Source organism: Podarcis gaigeae (genome assembly GCF_964106915.1).
Source record: "Podarcis gaigeae genome assembly, chromosome: 1".
In the NCBI taxonomy this organism is placed as follows: domain Eukaryota; kingdom Metazoa; phylum Chordata; class Lepidosauria; order Squamata; family Lacertidae; genus Podarcis; species Podarcis gaigeae.
Genome location: NC_139678.1, coordinates 44,640,195 through 44,659,613, shown reverse-complemented (window position 1 = coordinate 44,659,613; position 19,419 = coordinate 44,640,195). Strand labels below are relative to the sequence as shown.

The 19,419-nt window shown below is 48.3% G+C and overlaps 1 protein-coding gene across 6 annotated transcripts in view; it reads left to right on the top strand.

Annotated features, from left to right (window-relative positions):
- Positions 1-19,419, top strand: part of LOC310848171 (cytosolic phospholipase A2 epsilon-like) — a 72,521-nt gene that overhangs the window by 36,144 nt on the left and 16,958 nt on the right. For 5 of the 6 annotated variants that reach the window (XM_083746852.1, XM_083746850.1, XM_083746854.1 and 2 more), the window contains 6 exons: positions 3,285-3,351; positions 5,528-5,682; positions 5,856-5,951; positions 8,602-8,639; positions 9,039-9,174; positions 15,716-15,852. In XM_083746852.1, coding sequence (XP_083602978.1) covers positions 3,285-3,351; positions 5,528-5,682; positions 5,856-5,951; positions 8,602-8,639; positions 9,039-9,174; positions 15,716-15,852 — 629 coding nt within the window. Of the gene's footprint in view, positions 1-984; positions 2,187-3,284; positions 3,352-5,527; positions 5,683-5,855; positions 5,952-8,601; positions 8,640-9,038; positions 9,175-15,715; positions 15,853-19,419 lie in introns of those variants that run through there. The other variant, XM_083746855.1, reaches the window with a different exon arrangement.

Genomic DNA, 19,419 nt, shown 5'->3' with positions numbered 1-19,419 from the left:
AATCATATCTGTTATGGGTATATGATTGTGGTATCTCACTGCAGTTCCAAAAGTTCTTGCTTCTAATATCATTCGGCCACACATTTCGGGGTGGGGTGGGGGTGGGATTTCTGGGTCAGAAGGCTAGTGTGGGGAGGCAAAGTGTTCCTTACAGAGATTTTATTTTAAAAGAATATTCAGTGAACATGGCACATTAGAAACCTGCAAGCTATGTGGTCACTTATTTCTACGGAGATAGTCCAATCAGCAGCCTGGGAAATTAGCAAGGGCAGCAATATGTTGGGTGCATGGCGCACAGGCTGAATTCTAAACGAGGTCTAAAGCATGCGCCTCTCAGTAAAACTCCCAGTTTAATGTAACACAGGACAGTTACGAAAGATGTAGCTTCGGTGAACCGCCCCAAGTTCTTCCAATGAAGGGCGGTATATGAAAATGAATGAATGAAAGAATGAATGAATAATTTAACACAACCAGCGTGATGATAAAGGTTAGATTAATTACTCACCCTTCACTGAAGCTAATAATCTGTGGGATGTGAGTCAGATGCAAAAGAGCAGTGCCGGATTTACGTACAAGCTAAACAAGCTATAGATTAGGGCCCCACTCTTTTGGGGGCCCCCCAAAAAATTAAAGGAAAAAAATACTGGATGTACATTTCCAAAATATAAGATAAAGAACAAATAAAATAAAAGCTACATTCAACACAGTGTTTTGTGTTGTGTAGGCACTATGATGTAAGTAATGGGCCCTGCCTCCTAGCCCGCTCCCTAAAATATCACTGGTTTGCTGATTTGTATATATAGGGTGCCTACATTCTGCATGGACTGATTGCATGGCAACATGTGCAAATGGCTTTAGATACCTATTAGGTCCATAAATTTCCATATAGCATATATTCAACACAAAAAACAGCGATAATTTGTTGTGTTGACAAAGGACAGCTGGACATATAAAGGGTCCCATTACCTTCAGTAGCTTAGGACCTCATTAAACCTAAATCTGGCCCTGTAAAAGAGAATAGAGCTCCTACATATGTAATAGAAGTGTGAAAGAGGAGATTTCAAAAAGGCATGCAAGTTACGCCTGCAGAAATTCCCTCCTCCACACAACTTTCTAAGGTGGAAGTGGCTAGACATGTGGGAAGAAATAGAGCATGATGTGGTTACTGCAGATAGGAAACAGCATCATGAAACCATGACACATCATCATGAATAAAAACAATAATATATGATCATATTAAACCCTAAAATCTAATAAAGGATTCAAAATCTGTCCTGTACATGCTCATGAAGCAAACCCAGTCTCTGATTCATCTGAAAATTAAGTCCTATAACTATCAGATTGTGGGATGTGGGTGGCGCTGTGGGTTAAATCACAGAGCCTAGGGCTTGCCGATCAGAAGGTTGGCGGTTCGAATCCCTGCGACAGGGTGAGCTCCCGTTGCTCGGTCTCTGCTCCTGTCAACCTAGCAGTTTGAAAGCACGTTAAAGTGCAAGTAGATAAATAGATACTGCTCTGGTGGGAAGGTAAATGGCGTTTCTGTGCGCTGCTCTGGTTTGCCAGAGGCGGCTTAGTCATGCTGGCCACATGACCCGGAAGCTGTCTGTGGACAAACACCGGCTCCCTTGGCCAGGAAAGTGAGATGAGTGCCGCAATCCCAGAGTTCTTCACTACTGGACCTAACAGTCAGGGGTACCTAACTATCAGATGAACCCTGGGACCTTTGCGTGAAGGATGGGTAATAATTAATAATAAAATATCCGTGACCATTTCAAATATATACTTGAAGGTAATAAAACCACCGATATTCTATTTTATTAAATTCTAGTCATTAAATTTTATTAAATACGGTGATTAAAAGTAGATTCATATATTGAAGCATCTGTTTATTATGGTCAGTGACCAGTAGAGTCTCTCTCATATATATAAGACTTTGGCTGAAAGGGATGAGATGTTACGAAGCACACATACCTGCATGCTCTCCTCCTTGGTAACATCTTCTACTACAAAACATATGACATTATATCTGATCTCTTGGCCCACACAAGTAGTAGCTAATAAAACTGACTGGGGTTGTGGATAGAACACCATAATGATGTCATGCTACCTGTTTTATATTAGCAGATGTCACTGTGGGGAGAGGAAGGAGAGACATGGGCCTATATGAGACAGAAGCAGGATCCCTGGTGTGTTGAGTCTCTGGGTCAAAATTATGCAGCCAGGTTCTGTGCATGTGTACCAAGAAATACAGTGGTGCCTCGCAAGACGAAAATAATCCGTTCCGCGAGTCTCTTCGTCTAGCAGTTTTTTCGTCTTGCAAAGCAACCCTATTAGCGGCTTAGCGGATTAGCGCTATTAGCGGCTTAGCGGCTTAGCGGCTATTAAAGGCTTAGCGGCTTAGCGGCTAAAAGGTTATTAGCGGCTTAGCGGCTTAGAAAAAAGGGGGGAGCAAAAAAAATCGCAAGCCCATAGGGAAATTCGTCTTGCGAAGCGCATCGAAAAACGGAAAACCCTTTCGTCTAGCGGGTTTTTCGTCTTGCGAGGCATTCGTCTTGCGGGGCACCACTGTATGCACTTATGATGATTACTCAAAAGTAAGGCCCACTGTATTCAGGGGTAAGCATGCTTAGGACTGCAGCTGTAATTTATGGTTAAGATCATTTCTAGAAGCTTGGTTAATTCTTTTCACATTTGGGCAGGAGGACTAAGCCATTTCACAACAAAATACCATCGAATGAGTTCATCATGTATGTCTCTTGTGGCTTAGCAGTCACTATGTTTATGCACATTTATGTTGATGTCATGCATTTACAACTGGCAAACAGCTCTGGCACCATCACAGGGATGATGAATCTTTTTTCAGTCGAGGGCTGCCTTCTCCAGAGCTTTCCAAACTTTTCATGTTGGTGACACACTTTTTAGACATGACTCATTTCTCGACACAGTAATTCAGTTTTACTAGCAAACCGAAGGGTGACTAACTGCTTTCCAGCCCTGGGAGCAGTGTGGGGAGCGTTCGTGTGACACACCTACATCAACACACTAACGTGTAGTGTGTAATCCGTCAGGGCCCCCTAGTTTCAGCTCCCCCCCTTCCCCCTCTGCCCACCATTTTGGGCTCTCCCATACTCCCATGAAATGGACTGAGGGCCATATGCCAACCCCTATTCTATAACTTATTGGCATATTCCAGGCTTGTTCTAAAGGACCTGTTACATCACAGCTACGTCGTGACCAGTAAGGTTTTACCTTATGCTCTTTTATTTCCCTTTCTCTTCTTATAGTCTCGTGAAATTTCCTGCTTGGGTGTACAGGTGAATGGAGGGACAGCAATGAAGAAGAAACAAGGAGGTTAATATGTACCTTTATGTATAGCTATAAATAGATTTAATGGTTAATGGTTTCAAAGGTTTTATCATTAAAACCCTTTACTTGCTCATTAAAAGTCTCATTGCTCGACCTTTGCAAACAAACACTTTGGTTATTTTGCTATTTTTATGTTGTTGTTGTTTAGTCGTTTAGACATGTCTGACTCTTTGTGACCCCATGGACCAGAGCATGCCAGGCACTCCTGTCTTCCACTGCCTCCCACAGTTTGGTCAAAACTATTTTAATATGATGTGCTAATTTGCTTCCACTATAGTGTCTAATCAAATAATACTTATTTTGAACACAAATGTAAGTGCAAGCCCGAATGGGGGGAAAAAATCAAAGCTGATTTAAATGATCAAGTGTATACTAAGACATAGTATCTTTTATGTAGTATCTTTTACATAGTAAGTAAATGAATGATTATCATAATCTATAGGTCTCAGTGCATTTAAGGTGGTGTTCGCCTTTGAAAACTGCATTTAAACTAAAGCATGGAATTCATCTGGGCAATATTGCTCAGTTGCAATTAGCACTTCATCTTATTATGCCTGTTCTATATCAGCCACACTATCTCCCAGTCCATTTCCAGGCCCAGCCCAAGTTTATTGAAGGGTGGGATTAAAAAAATATCAGTAATCTTTATTGGCACCTTAGCAGAATTAATTATCTTATGAAATCATAATTTCATTGCCAACAGCATATGTGTGAAAGATTAATGGTGGAATTGAATGTTCTGATTGATGTTGGCATGCACATCTTCTCGGCTTGGCTCCTGATCCCCAGAGTTCTGGCACTTGTCCCACACACACCAGTGTCAAGAACTGAGCTTCAGAAAACTGAGCAAATGTGGCAGCAAACTATAGAGCTGTGAACCTACCACTAGAGCAGGGGGGGGGGGCTGGTGGCCATTAGGAGTGGTAGGGCGGAAGGCAGAGAGGCCAACAGGAGGTGAGCCAGAGCCAAGGACAGGCGAAGCCCATTAATTTTACTTTTGTCCCCATCCTCCTCCCACTTGAGTTCTACAAGAGTAAAACTGAGACTGAGGAAGAAGCTGTCCCCAAGCCACCCCCCAATAACTCACACATCAATTTTGGTTTGGGTTTTTGGCACGATTTTGGCCACAACTTTATTTAAATACATCCAAGTGAGTGGTTTCTTAGGCATTGGTTCCAACTATCTGTCCTTGCCCAGGGGACAGAACTGGACTTCCGGATTCCAGTGGAAGCCAGTGCGGGAAAGAAATTTTGGGGAGAAAATGAAGCTGGGCCTCAGTCCCTCACTTCTCACCCTCATGCTCCTGGTGGCTTGCACGGCCCAAGTCCAGTGCCAGGGACAAGGACGAAAAGAATGGCAAGCCCCTGGATTCCTTTAACGGAAATCCCTTTCCGCACCACCATTGGAGGGGTAGGCACTTACCCCTCCACCAACCAATTTGAACCAATGCCTAACCACCAACCTTACAAGTTGTGACGATTTGCTACGCAGTAGGCAAAACCAAATGGCACCAGCCAATCAGCCAAATGGACAAATTCCTACCAGGCACCTGCCTCAAAGCAGACGACCCCATGACAGGCATAGCAAGGTCAAGTGAACAACTCCCCCCCAATACAGGGAGGGTGGGCGGGTGATCCGGTGCAAGCAGCCAAGAGAACACTCAAAGTTGGGTGACCAGTATTTAAAACCTCTGACCCCTCCTTCAAAATTGGCAACAAGCAATTCTCCCCAGTGACCCGATTAACCAATACACTGCCTGGGTCCCTCCACAAATCCGCCCAGCAACAATGGGGTGGCTTGTATCCCCCACCGCAACACACGCTCTCTGCTGGAGAGAACACGTTTTACATACCTACACATCTGGAAGGGAGAGTGAGGTCACATGAGAATGGCACTGACACCAGTAAGATTAGTTTGGACCAGGAGTCACCAAAATGGGGCTCTCCAGATGTTGGATTGAAGCTCACGTCAATATTTATCCGGCATGGCCATCAGTCAGAGGAGATGGGAGTTGTAGTCCAGCAACATTTTGAAGGCAGCATGTTGGCTACCCTTTTGCTAGAATCTTTGTTTGCTTTTTTTAGGGGAATTTATACATGCTCATGAACTGAATAAAGCTATGTTGTGACAATTACATCAGGGTTCTTTATGTCCTTTGTAGAGCAAAACTTCACATTCACTGTGAAGGGATCCTATGAAGAGAGCCAGGACTTTACGTTCGGCTCTGAGCTGTGCCCTGCTGATCCTCTTGTGTTTCACTGCATCAAGAATATGGACTCTGCACTGGATATTGAACCAGCAAAGAAGCCACGCTCTGTACGTTTTTAAATCATCTCTTCAATTTAAAAAGCAATGCAAAGCTGCCTCCACTGTATAAAATGCTTTCCTTTTACATCAAAATACTGAGGAGGCTACACTTTCTCAAGACATATATATGGTCTGGAGAAAGTGTGTGAGCATAATTTTATTTTTTCTTCTTTCTCTTTTAGTGTACTCCTGGTGAAAGTAATGATGCAAATAAAAGACTTTGCTTCACTTTGCCTCTTGATTCACTTAGTATGGAAAAAGAAGTGACCATAGGCAAGGTAAGTATTGTTTCATAGTGCAAGAGGGAAATCGGGGAAGAAATATATTTATTTATTTTAGTATATGTGCTGCCAAAGCGAGCACTATATTCATTTATTTATTAACAAAATTCATACACCACTTGATTGTGAAAAAAAAATCCTCCAAGTGGTTGTTCTATTTACAAATAGAAGATGAATAGCAGAAGATTAGTAAGCCAGCAACTATGTACTATCCATCAGTGGTCCCCCCCCCAAAAAATTATTCATTTTATAAAAACAAACAATACAAACAAATTCTTGTCTTATCCTTATTTTTTCTAAACATTGTTAAGTGAGCTTCCCCAAGTCCCCCCGTCTGATTTTCATTTTACCTCATCTTTAGCAGTTTACATATATTATAATTTTTAACCATTTTTTAAATCACACTTACTTAAAATCTTCACATATTATCCCTTGCAAATAATACTATTTTAAAATACACCATCTTCTACTTCTAACCCTACAGCCTATATCCACTTCCAATGCTATTATAAGATTTAAATATCAACATATTTTTTTCAAATATTCTTTCAACCTCTTCCAGTCTTCTTCTCTCTGGTCCCTGAGTCTCCCAGTCAGTTCGGCAAGTTCCATATAGTCTATCGTCTTCATCTGCCTTTCTTCGATAGTTGATACATCTTGTTTCTTCCAATTCTTCCCTGATAATCTTCTCACAGCTGTTGTGGCATACAGAAAAAAGTAACATCCTTTTTGGGGGTTTCACCCCCCTCTATCCACCAAGTGTTAAGGGGCTTCAGTTAATGTAGCAGGACCATAGAATCTATAATTCCACGATACCACAGGAAGCTGCCTCATACCATACCAGAGCCATGGATCTGTCTAGCTCAGCATCGTCTATGCTAGTATTCCCCAATCTGCTGCCCCATCCAGATGTTGTGGACAACTCCCTTCAGCCCCAGCCAGCATGGCCAATAGGCAGGGTGAATGGGAATTGTAGTACAAAACATCTGGAGAGCATCAGGGTGAGGAAAGCTGATTGACTGGCAGCAGCTCTCCAGAATTGGGATCTTTCCCAGTCTTACCTAGAGAGCCAGGGACTTTTTCTGTGCGAAGTACCTGCTGTACCTCTGATCTTATCAAGTTGGTAAGGATAATTCTATGCAAAAATGTAGAGAAACTGGAATGGGCAGGACAAATTTGTTGATTGTTCAGTGTCTGGAAGTACAAAATCTGGGGCACAGAAGGTACAACATTTAGGTATGGGGAAATTGCACCCAACATGGTCCTGCTAGAAATTATGTGGGCAGGATGATGATGATGATGATGATGATGATGATACAGAAAGGAACTGTGCCACTGCTGCATTTGTATGATTCCTTCACACACATTGCCAAAAAGCCATGGGAATAAATGAAGGGAAGCAGCTCACACAGCACCACCAGTAAGTGTGCAAGGGAGAACCTGTGGCACTTCAATTCAATTGGACTCCAATTCACATCCGCCAGCATGAAAAAAAATAGGAATTGGAGCCCAGCAACTTAAGAGTTTCTCAGCTAATGACACCTGCTTTTTCAAACTTGAAGAAGTGATTCATACATTTTGCCTATCATGCTTGTGAATAGGCTGACTGCAGTCAATGGAGAACTTAGCTCCTTTAAGGACTGCAGTCAATGGAGAACTTAGCTCCTTTAAGAGTTGTGTAGAACAAAGGGCTTCAATGAGCAAAACCTTTTCTCATATTTGGATGACAGACTACACGTCTGTCATATTTGGATGACAGACTACATGTAACCTCATTCACACAACTATTAAAGGTCCAGTTGTTGTTGCTACTTGTGGATTAAATTCTGGTGGAGCTCTCTCTCTCTCTCTCCCTCCCTCCCTCCCCCCCTCTCTCTCTTACACTCACACAAGCTAGTGATTTCTAAAAGTTGCATGGATTGTTCTGCAGCTCCTAGTATTACTTCATGGACTTCACCAGTATTTTGTCTAAAGGGCTAGATCAGGAATCGGCAAAGTGCGGCCCATGAGTCAGAAGCGGCCTGTGGAGGCCATTTAACTGGCCCACGAGCCACCCCAGAACTGAGCCGCCTGCTCAGCGAATCCCAGTGTGCTGTGCTAAACTGGCACAGTGAGGTGCAGGGACTCTCTTCCGCGGCTCCGGAAATCGCTTCTGCACATGCCCAGATGCCGGAAATCGCTTCTGCACAGGCGCAATTTCCGGCGCCGCAGACATGTACAGACGCGATTTCTACTACTACTACTATCCATACTCCACCCTTTTGACTGGGTTGCCCCAGCCACTCTGGGTGGCTTCCAACATTTATAAAAACATAATAAAATATTAAACATTAAAAACTTCCCTTTACTGGGCTGTCTCCAGATGTCTTCTAAAGGTTGTGTAGTTGCGTATCTCCTTGGCTTAGGGGTCACATAACTCCATACCCTCTAATATTTCTCTGATGAAAATAGGGATGTTCTGAGGAAAAGCGGGACATTCCAGGATCAAATACAAGGCCCCATTTTGCTAGCCCTAAATGGAGGTATGTGTGATGTGTGGCTGCTGCCTGCTTTCCTCTGGGGATACCAGACAGTATGTCATACTACCAAACCGTATGTCATGTTATGGCAGGTTACTGACAACATTCCATCTTTTCTCTCTCTCTAGGACAAAACAGTTGATCTATGTGTGGACGTGAAAGAATGGTAACACAATAGTGTTAATTTTACCCAACTCTGCCTACTTGACTTCTATTTACTATCTGAAATATATATCTAAATAATTAGAGGATTATAGTACTTTGAGGGGGGCTCCTAGGATTTGGCCAGATTTGGTACATGAAGTATTTACATGAAACTAGTAAATACTAGTTGTGGGGGATAATATAGGGAATGAAGTTTAACTCTCCCTCTGCCAAGGTCCTGAAGCTGCTATTGGCCTCTAAGAGAGGTCAATGGAAGCTTTCCTTGAAATGGAAACATTTGCTTTGGATACATGTTTTTTGTTGAGACTGTGACTCTACATAAGAAAATGATAACAAATGGAGGGTGGGGAGGATGCAGTGCACTGATGCTTTTTTTGTTCTGCTCTGGCCTATGTGCAAGGTTGAAAAACCTGGATGTGCATTTGGGGTATGAACTATGTATGGATGAACAAACAGTCATACAGAAACGGAAGAAGTTTGTTGCAGCTGCCCTGGAAAGGGCTCTCGGCTTAAAGAAGGGCTTACAAGATCATGAGGTACGTAGGGCAAAATTTTGCTTAATAAATATTTGGTATGAAGGATTTAGCCGCTCTCTCTTTTTTTTTACCAAAAGATGCTTCGTAGGCACAGTTTGACTGTGTTTTTTTAAAACAAAAAAAATTCCTTCCAGTAGCACCTTAAAGACCAACTAAGTCAGTTCTTGGTATGAGCTTTCGTGTGCATGCACACTTAATTTGTGTGACTGTTTTCAGCAAATAAAACAAACAAACAAACAAATAAAATACAGCAAATCCACTATTTACGGGATACAGTAAAGGCTGAATTCACCATAAAGGGATGTATTTGAACACGTATGAACACAGGATGGAATCCGGTTGCTGCTCTGTATGCTGTTGCTCCTCCAAACAGATTTTCAGAGAGCACTGGGAGCTGCAGGTGAGAGGGGAAATTGGTCAAACTTTCCTCCCACTATCAGTAGACACAATGGCAGACTTTGGCACACATACCCCCCTGCCTCTTGCACTCCATTCTAGGGTATCATTGTGGTGCCCCAGCAGTGTGGCACCAAGTGTGGCTGAACTGGTGTGCTACCCTAAAACCGCCTCAGGTAGACATGTTCCACTGGGGAAACCCTTTGTCTGCCCATAGCTTGGTACGGTCTGCTTTGAGTGACAGTGGTTTTCCCAAGTCCCTGGCATTACGTTGGTCTCAAGGAACTCCCACTCCAATGGAGATGCTTGGGATTGAATTGTGGACCTTATGCAAATGTGTGCAAAACTCAGATCTGCGGGTATAGGGCAGGGTATACAAATTAAACAAACAAACAAAATGTACCACTGATCTATAATGTCTCCCCATGAGAGACAAGCAGAAGATATAGGGGCAGGGTGTAGTTGGTTGTCTGTGGTTGGCTGCAGTGGTGTTTGTTTGCATTTGCGAGGGGAGAGGGCTTGTTGAATCAGATAAGCCAGATTGATTCATATGCTGCCAGTGGATTGTTGTTGTTGTCTTGTTGGACTATGTTTGTGATAAAGGGGAACCATACTGGGGTGAAGACACCCTCTTCTGTTTGTCCCCGTGTCAGTTTCAGTTGGTTAGCTTTTATAGTAAGGCCGCTTCCCATACAATTTGATACCATTGGTCCATGTTTACTCCTGACAGGTCTCTCCACTGTCTGGCTATGAGGTTTCTGGCTGCTGAGAGTAGGTGGGTTATAAGCTCTGTATAATGTGAGTGGTCATTATGATCTTGGAAGATGTTCAGTAGGGTCAGTTCTGGCGTGAGTTCTAATGCCTGTTTAGTTATTTTGCATATTTCTTGTAGAAGTGCTGTCCAGAAGGGTTGGGTTTTAGGGCATTTCCACCACATGTGGAGGTATGTACCTATAGATGTGCAGCCTCTCCAACATCTTGGTGAGTTTCCTGGTCGTATCAGTGCCAGTTTCCATGGTGTTAAGTACCACCCGTAGGTGAGTTTCAGAGTGAGTTTCCTTCTTCTGGCTGATGTGGACTTAAAGGGAGGTTTAGATCACATTCTAGTCCATAGTGTGGGGTTTATTTCATAGCCTATGTCATGCTCCTATTGTTTTTTGATTGCATCAAAGGGGTTTGTGGGATTTTGGAGCAGTATGTTATATATTGTGGATAGTATCCCTTTGCTGTGTCCCTTTGCTGTCAGGAGAAGGTTTTTGAAGATGGTCAAGGACATAGTGTAGTTTATTCTGCCACTTATGGAGTTAGGTTGGGGGAATCCAGATTGGGAGGGTTTGGAATAAGGGTTAAGGTTAGATTTGGGAGCGTGATCATTTTGATCATGGGTATTTTGTCTATGAGGGTGAATTTGGTGTTGTTCCATTTCCTCAAGCCTCTGTTGATATGTCATCACAGGGACTTATAATTGTTGAGGTATAGTTTGTTGAGGTTTCTGGTTATTTGAACTGCTAGGTACCTGAATTTGGTGCGGCAGAGTTTTATCTTTGTGGTGTTGGTGAATCGCTTTTGGGTATGCAGCGGTATGTGGGTGTTGAAGCACATAGCCTCAGATATTATAAAGTTTACTTGTAGGCCTGACACCATTGTGAATGTGTTGAGTTCTTTAGTTAGGGTGGTTGTTGTGTTTATAGGGCCTGGTGTTGTGACCATCAGGTGGTCTGTGAAGAGCCCTAGTTTGTAGGTTTTACCTTTTATTTCCATACCCTCGATATCTGGGGCTGCTCAGAGTCGGATTGCTAGGCGTTCCAGGGCCAAGATGAATAGGAAGGGAGAAAGTGGGCATCCTTGTTTTGTTCCTCTTTGGATTGCTGTGCTATTGGAGTCCATATTGTTAATTCTGCATTTTGCTGAGGCTTGGGGATAAATTTGTTTGAGGGTTTGTAGGAAGTTGGGGCCAAATTTCATGTTAGTTAATACTGCTAATAAATATTGCCATTCTTTTATTTTTAAATTGGGTTTTATAAACAAGAATAATTTATACAAACAAGTATACCAAGTTTTCTCATGTCATTTGTATATAACAAAAATAGCATAATAAATGTGGAAAAAATATATACAATGTATGTTTTATTATTAGTGGTCAATTGACAGGTTCTTGGTTCATGAATTGGTTTAAACAATTGGAAGGAAGGAAGGAAGGAAGATATTTCCATTCTAAGCAATCAAAGGCTTTAAGGATGTGCCATTGGAGCTGCCGGTCCTCAGGAGCTCCACGCGGTTGTGGCGTTTGCTATCTTGCCATGCCGGAACTCTCCCAAGGTTCTATTTATTAATCTTACTATCCTTATTGTGAAACAGAGAGGAAGTTGGTCTAGCAGGCAGCGACAGAGCATGTCTCCATGCCGCCCTGTGTGTGTCTGTGCCCTGCATTGGGGGTGGAGTGAGGAGCGGGGGATGAATGGAGCCCATCACACCCACCCAGACCCTACCGCCGCTGGAGTGACACCAGCCCCGAGTGGCATGATTGTTGCACCCTCCTTGCACTGCCCTCCCTGGATCCGAACCTTGCTTCCTTCAGAGGATGTACAACTGACTTCAATATCAAAATCATATTAAGAGTGACTTCAGCATTCTGTTTAGAAAGGAAGAACAGGGGCTATGAGGACCTCATCATATTATCCCCATGTATTAGTTTTAATCATTGGTTTCTTAATGCACCTGTAATGGTTATATGGGGTTGCTCGTGCGTAAGTTGCCGCCACTCCTGGCTAGGTAGCTTGGTTATACCTTTCCTGGCTGGACAGCCCTTCACTTCATGGCTGTTCAGTCGCTAGCAGAATCCGTCAGTGGGCGTTTCTTGAATTTCTTCCAGCAAAGAAATTCTTTGACGCCAAGTCTACGCCTACTTTCCCTGCGCGGAAGTCTTCTGCGCAGGGTGGGTGTGGGTAGCAGAGGACCTGTGCTCTCCCCGCTGGTCTCCAGCGAAGAGTCCTGGAGCCCTCTCTCCGATTCCCCCATCCGCCCCCTTTATCCCTGGTGTTACGCTGATTTCCTTCCCCAGCCGATGAGTCCCTCTCTCCCTGCTTGGCCCGTCTCCGGCATCGCTTGGGAGCCCTGCCTCCACTCCTGGCTCCGATGTCAGTTCCCTGACATCCACCTCCCCCCCAGGACCCCCTCCACCCCCGGCCCAACCTTTTGACCCAACTTCGTCCCTTTCCTCGGCCGACGATGCGGGCAATCCCCGGAAGGAGCTGTCGCCATCCCCTGAGGATTCAAACTCTGCTTCCCACCCGCTCCGATCCCTTCCCGTGGGGTGGCCCTCCCAGTCCGATTCCTCTTCCTCTGACGCCTCTCCTCCATCCTCTTTGGAGGCAGGAAAACCCACAAAATCCTCTTCATCATCTGTGGTTCCAAATTGCTCCTCCCAGAATCTCGCTAATGGTTTAGGTTTATCTGGGAACAGGCTGTGGAACTCCTCCACAAGATACTCATCATTGATAGCCTCCGCTGGAACCCACGTGTTTTCTGACTCGGGTTCTCCCTCCCAAGCTACCAAGTACTCCACCTGGCGCCCTCGCCACCTTGAATCGAGTATTTCCATGGCTTGGTTGTGGTGTTCCCTCTCCTCTACCTGCGGGTGTGTGGTGACTTCTCCCTCTCGCCCCGGGAATTCCCGCCCCTCCCTGTACGGTGAGAGTAGGGACCTATGGAACACCGGGTGTATTTTCATGCTGTCAAGCAACTTGAGCTTGAATGCCACGGGGTTCACCTGCTGTGTAACCTCAAAAGGTCCCAGCCGCCTTCTTACACCCTCCCTTAAAAGGTAACCCTTGGGTTGACAACCACACCCGGTCTCCCACCCGTATGGTCTCCCCTTCCCGACAGTGCTTGTCTGCCTGCCTCTTGTAAATTTCCTTGGCCCGTTCCAAGTTCATCTTAAGTTGCTGGTGCAAGGCCTCCATTTCTTCCACAAACTGCTCTGCCGCAGGTATGCTCCACCCTTCCTCCCCCCTCCCTGGGAAGGCCCTGGGGTGACACCCATAATTGGCCATGAACGGGCTCATTCCCGTGGACACATGTTCAGCGTTATTGTACGCAAATTTGGCCAGCACTAGTTTCTCTACCCAATCGTTCTGTCTCTCGCTGACGTAGCAGTGTAGGTATTGCTGGAGTATACTGTTTGCTCTTTCTGCTTGCCCGTTGGTTTCCGGGTGTCTCGCCTTCGAGAAGCCCACCTCGACCTGTAGCAAGCCCATGAGCTTCCTCCAGAACCGGGAAGTAAATTGTTTCCCGCGATCTGAGATGACCCTTGAGGGAGTCCCATGCAGCCTGAAGATGTGATCTACAAACAACCTGGCTGTTTCCTCTGCCGTTACCGCATGCGAGCAACATATGAAATGGCACATTTTTGTTGGCATATCGACTACTACCATGACTGCTGTCTTCCACCTTGATTTGGGCAAATCTGTCATAAAATCTATGGATACCACCTCCCAGGGTCTTCCCGGCGTGGGTAAGGGTTCCAGTAAGCCTGCGGGTGCAGCCCTCTCCCCCTTTGCCCTCTGGCAGCGGTCGCACCCCTGTACATATTCCCGTACATCTTCCCTTACCCTTGGCCACCAGAACTGCCTAGTGACAAGCAACATGGTTTTGTGTTGACCAAAAAGTGAACGCCTTCTTCAGCCTTTCGAAGGATTGCTGGGCACTTTCTCTCCAGATGAACTTCTTTTTGCTACTGAGACAATCTGTGATGGGCGCTGTCAAGTGGGCGAAGTTCCTGATGAACTTCCAGTAGAAGTTGCTGAACCCTAGGAACCTCTGCACGTCCTTCCGGGTTTTGGGGGTCTTCCACTCCAGCACCACCTGCACCTTGCTGGGGTCCATAGCTAGGCCCCTGTCTGACAACTTGTACCCCAGAAACTCGACTTCTCTGGCGTGAAATTGGCATTTTTCCAGCTTGACCCACAACTGGTCTTCTGCAGTCTCTTTAGCACTTCTCTGACGTCTCTGACATGTTGCTTCTCATTGTCCAAATAGATTAAGACGTCATCCAAAAAGGCTACGCAGTTCTTGTACAGTAGGGACCCCAACACGTGGTGCATGAAAACTTGAAAACAGGCGGAGCCCGACTGTAATCCAAATGGCATAACTAAGTACTCAAAGGCCCCCAGGGGGGTGAACATGGTGGTTTTCCATTCGTCCCCCTCCCTCATTCTAATCAGGTTGTACGCTCCCCTGAGGTCCAGCTTGGTAAAAATTTTCCCCGCCTCACCCGTGTTAAAATGTCATCAATCCTGGGCATTGGGAAGGTCACGGGTTCTGATACAAGGTTCAAGGCCCTGAAATCTACGACTAATCTAGGCTGATTAGTATCCTTTTTGTCCACAAAAAACACCAGACTGCCCCCCACCGCCTTTGATTCTCTTATGAAACCTCTTTTCAGGTTCTTGTCAATAAATTCCCGCAACTCCTGCATTTCCCGGTCAGACATGGCATACAGTTTACCCGCCGTCAGCAGAGCCACATGCTGTTCTAAATCTCGGTTCCTCTCCACCAGATTTTGCACTCCAGCTGCCTGCTCTGTGGCACCTGCTCCTCTGGTTTGGCTCATGGTGCTGCCTGCCTGTCGCTGTGCACAAGCAATGTCAGGGACTGACGGATTGCTGTAATGGTTATATGGGGTTGCTCATGCGTAAGTTGCCACCACTCCTGGCTAGGTAGCCTGGTTAAACCTTTCCTGGCTGGCCAGCCCTTCACTTCGTGGCTGTTCAGTCGCTAGCAGAATCCGTCAGTGGGCATTTCTTGGAATTTCTTCCAGCAAAGAAATTCTTTGACGCCAAGTCTACGCCTACTTTCCCTGCGCGGAAGTCTTCTGCGCAGGGTGGGTGTGGGTAGCGGAGGACCTGTGCTCTTACTGCTGGTCTCCAGCGAAGAGTCCTGGAGCCCTCTCTCCGATTCCCTCATCCGCCCCCCTTTATCCCTGGTGTTACGCTGATTTCCTTCCCCAGCTGCTGAGTCCCCTCTCTCCCTGCTTGGCCCTTCTCCAGCATTGCTTGGGAGCCCTGCCTCCACTCCTGGCTCCGATGTCAGTTCCTTGACATCCCCCTTACATTTGATTATTAAAAAATGTTTCATGTTTGAACAGGTGCCAGTGGTGGCTGTCATGACAACAGGAGGTGGTGCCAGGGCATTCACAGCTTTACATGGCAACCTGTATGGTCTTCAAAAATTGAATCTCTTAGATTGTATTTCATACATCACTGGATCATCTGGCTCCACATGGTAAGGATGGTGCAATGACAAGTTCCCTTTTGACATTTCTATGGTCCATACTTCAGTGACTAAACAGTGGTCCATATATGGCTGCCCAGAAACTTTTCTGTGAAGGGGAACATGGAGAATAGCCGGTGTGCTGTTAGAAACTTACCAGACTTGAAAGTAAGTAAAGTGGTGGTAAAAGCTCACAACACAGGCTTAGCCTATAAATACTCTGTTGGGTGTCCCCCTTTTTTTTCTTTTCTGTAGAATAGCTTCTAAAGCAGGCATAGGCAAACTCGGCCCTCCAGATGTTTTGGGACTACAACTCCCATCATCCCTGACCACTGGTCCTGCTAGCTAGGGATGATGGGAGTTGTATTCCCAAAACATCTGGAGGGCTGAGTTTGCCTTTGCCTGCTCTAGAGGGCAGTGCACCATCAGGTGACCAACCAGCTACTGCAGGCAACTGAAATAAAACGTCCATTGCTGTTAAAATGCTTGAAATTTTGCACACAATTAATTTCATAATTCAGTAGAACTTTTACTGTGATACCGAATAACTAATACTGAAGAAAGGTAGTTTCTTCCTGTGCTCGTAATGCTTGTAGATTATGCTGCATTTATATCAACATAACACCAAGGAAGGAAATAAGCAACTTAACGTGCTGTATAGGGCAGTGTTTCCCAACCGGTGTTCCGCGGCACACTAGTGTGCCGCGAGACGCCGCCTGGTGTGCCGTGGGAGGGAGGCGGGCGAGTCGGGCGGCGAGAGGCCGGGCGGCGGCGGCGAGCACACGGGGGCGGCGAGCTCCCTCCCTCCCACATCCCATCGCCGCTCGCTTCGGCCGGCTGCCCCGTGCTCCGCGCTTGTGTCGGCAAGCCTTGCGCACCCGGGGGACCTCCCCACGAGAGCGCAAGGCTTGCGGGCGGCAGCTGGCAGCGCGGAGCACGGGGCGCCCTTCGGAGGACGCCCCGTGTTCCGCGCTGGTGTCGGCCAGCCTTGCGCACCCGGGGGATCTCCCCCCAGGAGCGCAAGGCTTGCCGGCGGCAGCCGGCAGCGCGGAGCACGGGGCGCCCTTCGGAGGACGCCCCGTGTTCCGCGCTGGTGTCGGCCAGCCTTGCGCACCCGGGGGATCTCCCCCCAGGAGCGCAAGGCTTGCCGACTGCAGCCGGCAGCACGGAGCACGGGGCGCCCTTCGGAGGACGCCCCGTGTTCCGCGCTGGTGTCGGCCAGCCTTGCGCACCCGGGGGATCTCCCCCCAGGAGCGCAAGGCTTGCCGACTGCAGCCGGCAGCACGGAGCACGGGGCGCCCTTCGGAGGACGCCCCGTGTTCCGCGCTGGTGTCGGCCAGCCTTGCGCACCCGGGGGATCTCCCCCCAGGAGCGCAAGGCTTGCCGGCGGCAGCACGGAGCACGAGGCGCCCTTCGGAGGACGCCCCGTGTTCCACGCTGGTGTCGGCCAGCCTTGCGCACCCGGGGGATCTCCCCCCAGGAGCGCAAGGCTTGCCGACTGCAGCCGGCAGCACGGAGCACGGGGCGCCCTTCGGAGGACGCCCCGTGTTCCGCGCTGGTGTCGGCCAGCCTTGCGCACCCGGGGGATCTCCCCCCAGGAGCGCAAGGCTTGCCGGCGGCAGCACGGAGCACGAGGCGCCCTTCGGAGGACGCCCCGTGTTCCACGCTGGTGTCGGCCAGCCTTGCGCACCCGGGGGATCTCCCCCCAGGAGCGCAAGGCTTGCCGACTGCAGCACGGAGCACGGGGCGCCCTTCGGAGGACGCCCCGTGTTCCGCGCTGGTGTCGGCCAGCCTTGCGCACCCGGGGGATCTCCCCCCAGGAGCGCAAGGCTTGCCGACTGCAGCCGGCAGCACGGAGCACGGGGCGCCCTTCGGAGGACGCCCCGTGTTCCGCGCTGGTGTCGGCCAGCCTTGCGCACCCGGGGGATCTCCCCCCAGGAGCGCAAGGCTTGCCGGCGGCAGCACGGAGCACGAGGCGCCCTTCGGAGGACGCCCCGTGTTCCACGCTGGTGTCGGCCAGCCTTGCGCACCCGGGGGATCTCCCCCCAGGAGCGCAAGGCTTGCCGACTGCAGCACGGAGCACGGGGCGCCCTTCGGAGGACGCCCCGTGTTCCGCGCTGGTGTCGGCCAGCCTTGCGCACCCGGGGGATTCCCCCCAGGAGCGCAAGGCTTGCCGGCGGCAGCACGGAGCACGGAGCGCCCTTCGGAGGACGCCCCGTGTTCCGCGCTGGTGTCGGCCAGCCTTGCGCACCCGGAGGATCTCCCCCCAGGAGCGCAAGGCTTGCCGACGGCAGCCGGCAGCACGGAGCACGGGGCGCCCTTCGGAGGACGCCCCGTGTTCCGCGCTGGTGTCGGCCAGCCTTGCGCACCCGGGGGATCTCCCCCCAGGAGCGTAAGGCTTGCGGGCGGCAGCTGGCAGCACGGAGCACGGGGCGCCCTTTGGAGGCCATTCCGTGCTCCGTGCTGGTGTTGGCAAGTCTTGCGCACGGGGGATCTCCCCCCCCGGAGCGCAAGGCTTGCGGGCGGCAGCTAGCAGCGCGGGCGCCCTTCGGAGGACACCCCGTGCTCCGCGCTGGTGTTAGCCAGCCTTGCGCACCTGGGGGGCACGTGGGGCGCCCTGAAACAGAGGGTTCCCCATGCTGCGGACTGTAGCCTGCCGCCCGACGCACGGGGCGCCCTGAAGCAGAGCGCCCCTCGCGCCAGGCAGACATGGGCCAGCCCCACAAGCTCGGGGGACAGCGGGGAGGCGCAGCACCGCCATCCCACTGTTCCCCGACCTGGTTTTGGGGGGGGGGAAATAAAGGAAAAATACGGTACTTACTATTTCATAATAAAGTAATTATAAAATACTTTCTTTGTGTTTATTTGATGCCTATTAACGAGAGTTACTTTATATATAGTCAATATAGGCACAGAGTTAATTTTTTAAACATTTTCTAATGGTGGTGTGCCTCGAGATTTTTTTCATGAAACAAGTGTGCCTTTGCCCAAAAAAGGTTGGGAAACACTGGTATAGGGAACATCTCACGCATTCAGAAACTCAGAGAATAAAGTGCTGGACAGGGTAGGGAATGGAGGGAGAGAGTGGAGGGGGAAAGCGAGGTAAGCTTATACATTAAAGGTAAAGGTAAAGGGACCCCTGACCATTAGGTCCCGTCATGGCCGACTCTGGGGTTGTGGTGCTCATCTCGCTTTATTGGCTGAGAGAGCCAGCCTACAGCTTCCAGGTTATGTGGCCAGCATGACTAAGCAGCTTCTGGCGAACCAGAGCAGCGCACGGAAATGCCGTTTACCTTTCCGCTGGAGCGGTACCTATTTCTCTACTTGCACTTTGACGTGCTTTCGAACTGCTAGGTTGGCAGGAGCAGGACCGAGCAACGGGAACTCACCCCATTGCGGGGATTTGAACTGCTGACCTCTGATCGACATGTCCTAGTCTCTGTGGTTTAACCCACAGCGCCACCCGCGTCCCTAAGCTGATACATTACTAGAGCACAAAATGAATTATTAGTCATGAGAGGCAATGAAATTATTGATATATATTATCTGTTTCAGGAATGGGGAACCTGTGACCCTTAA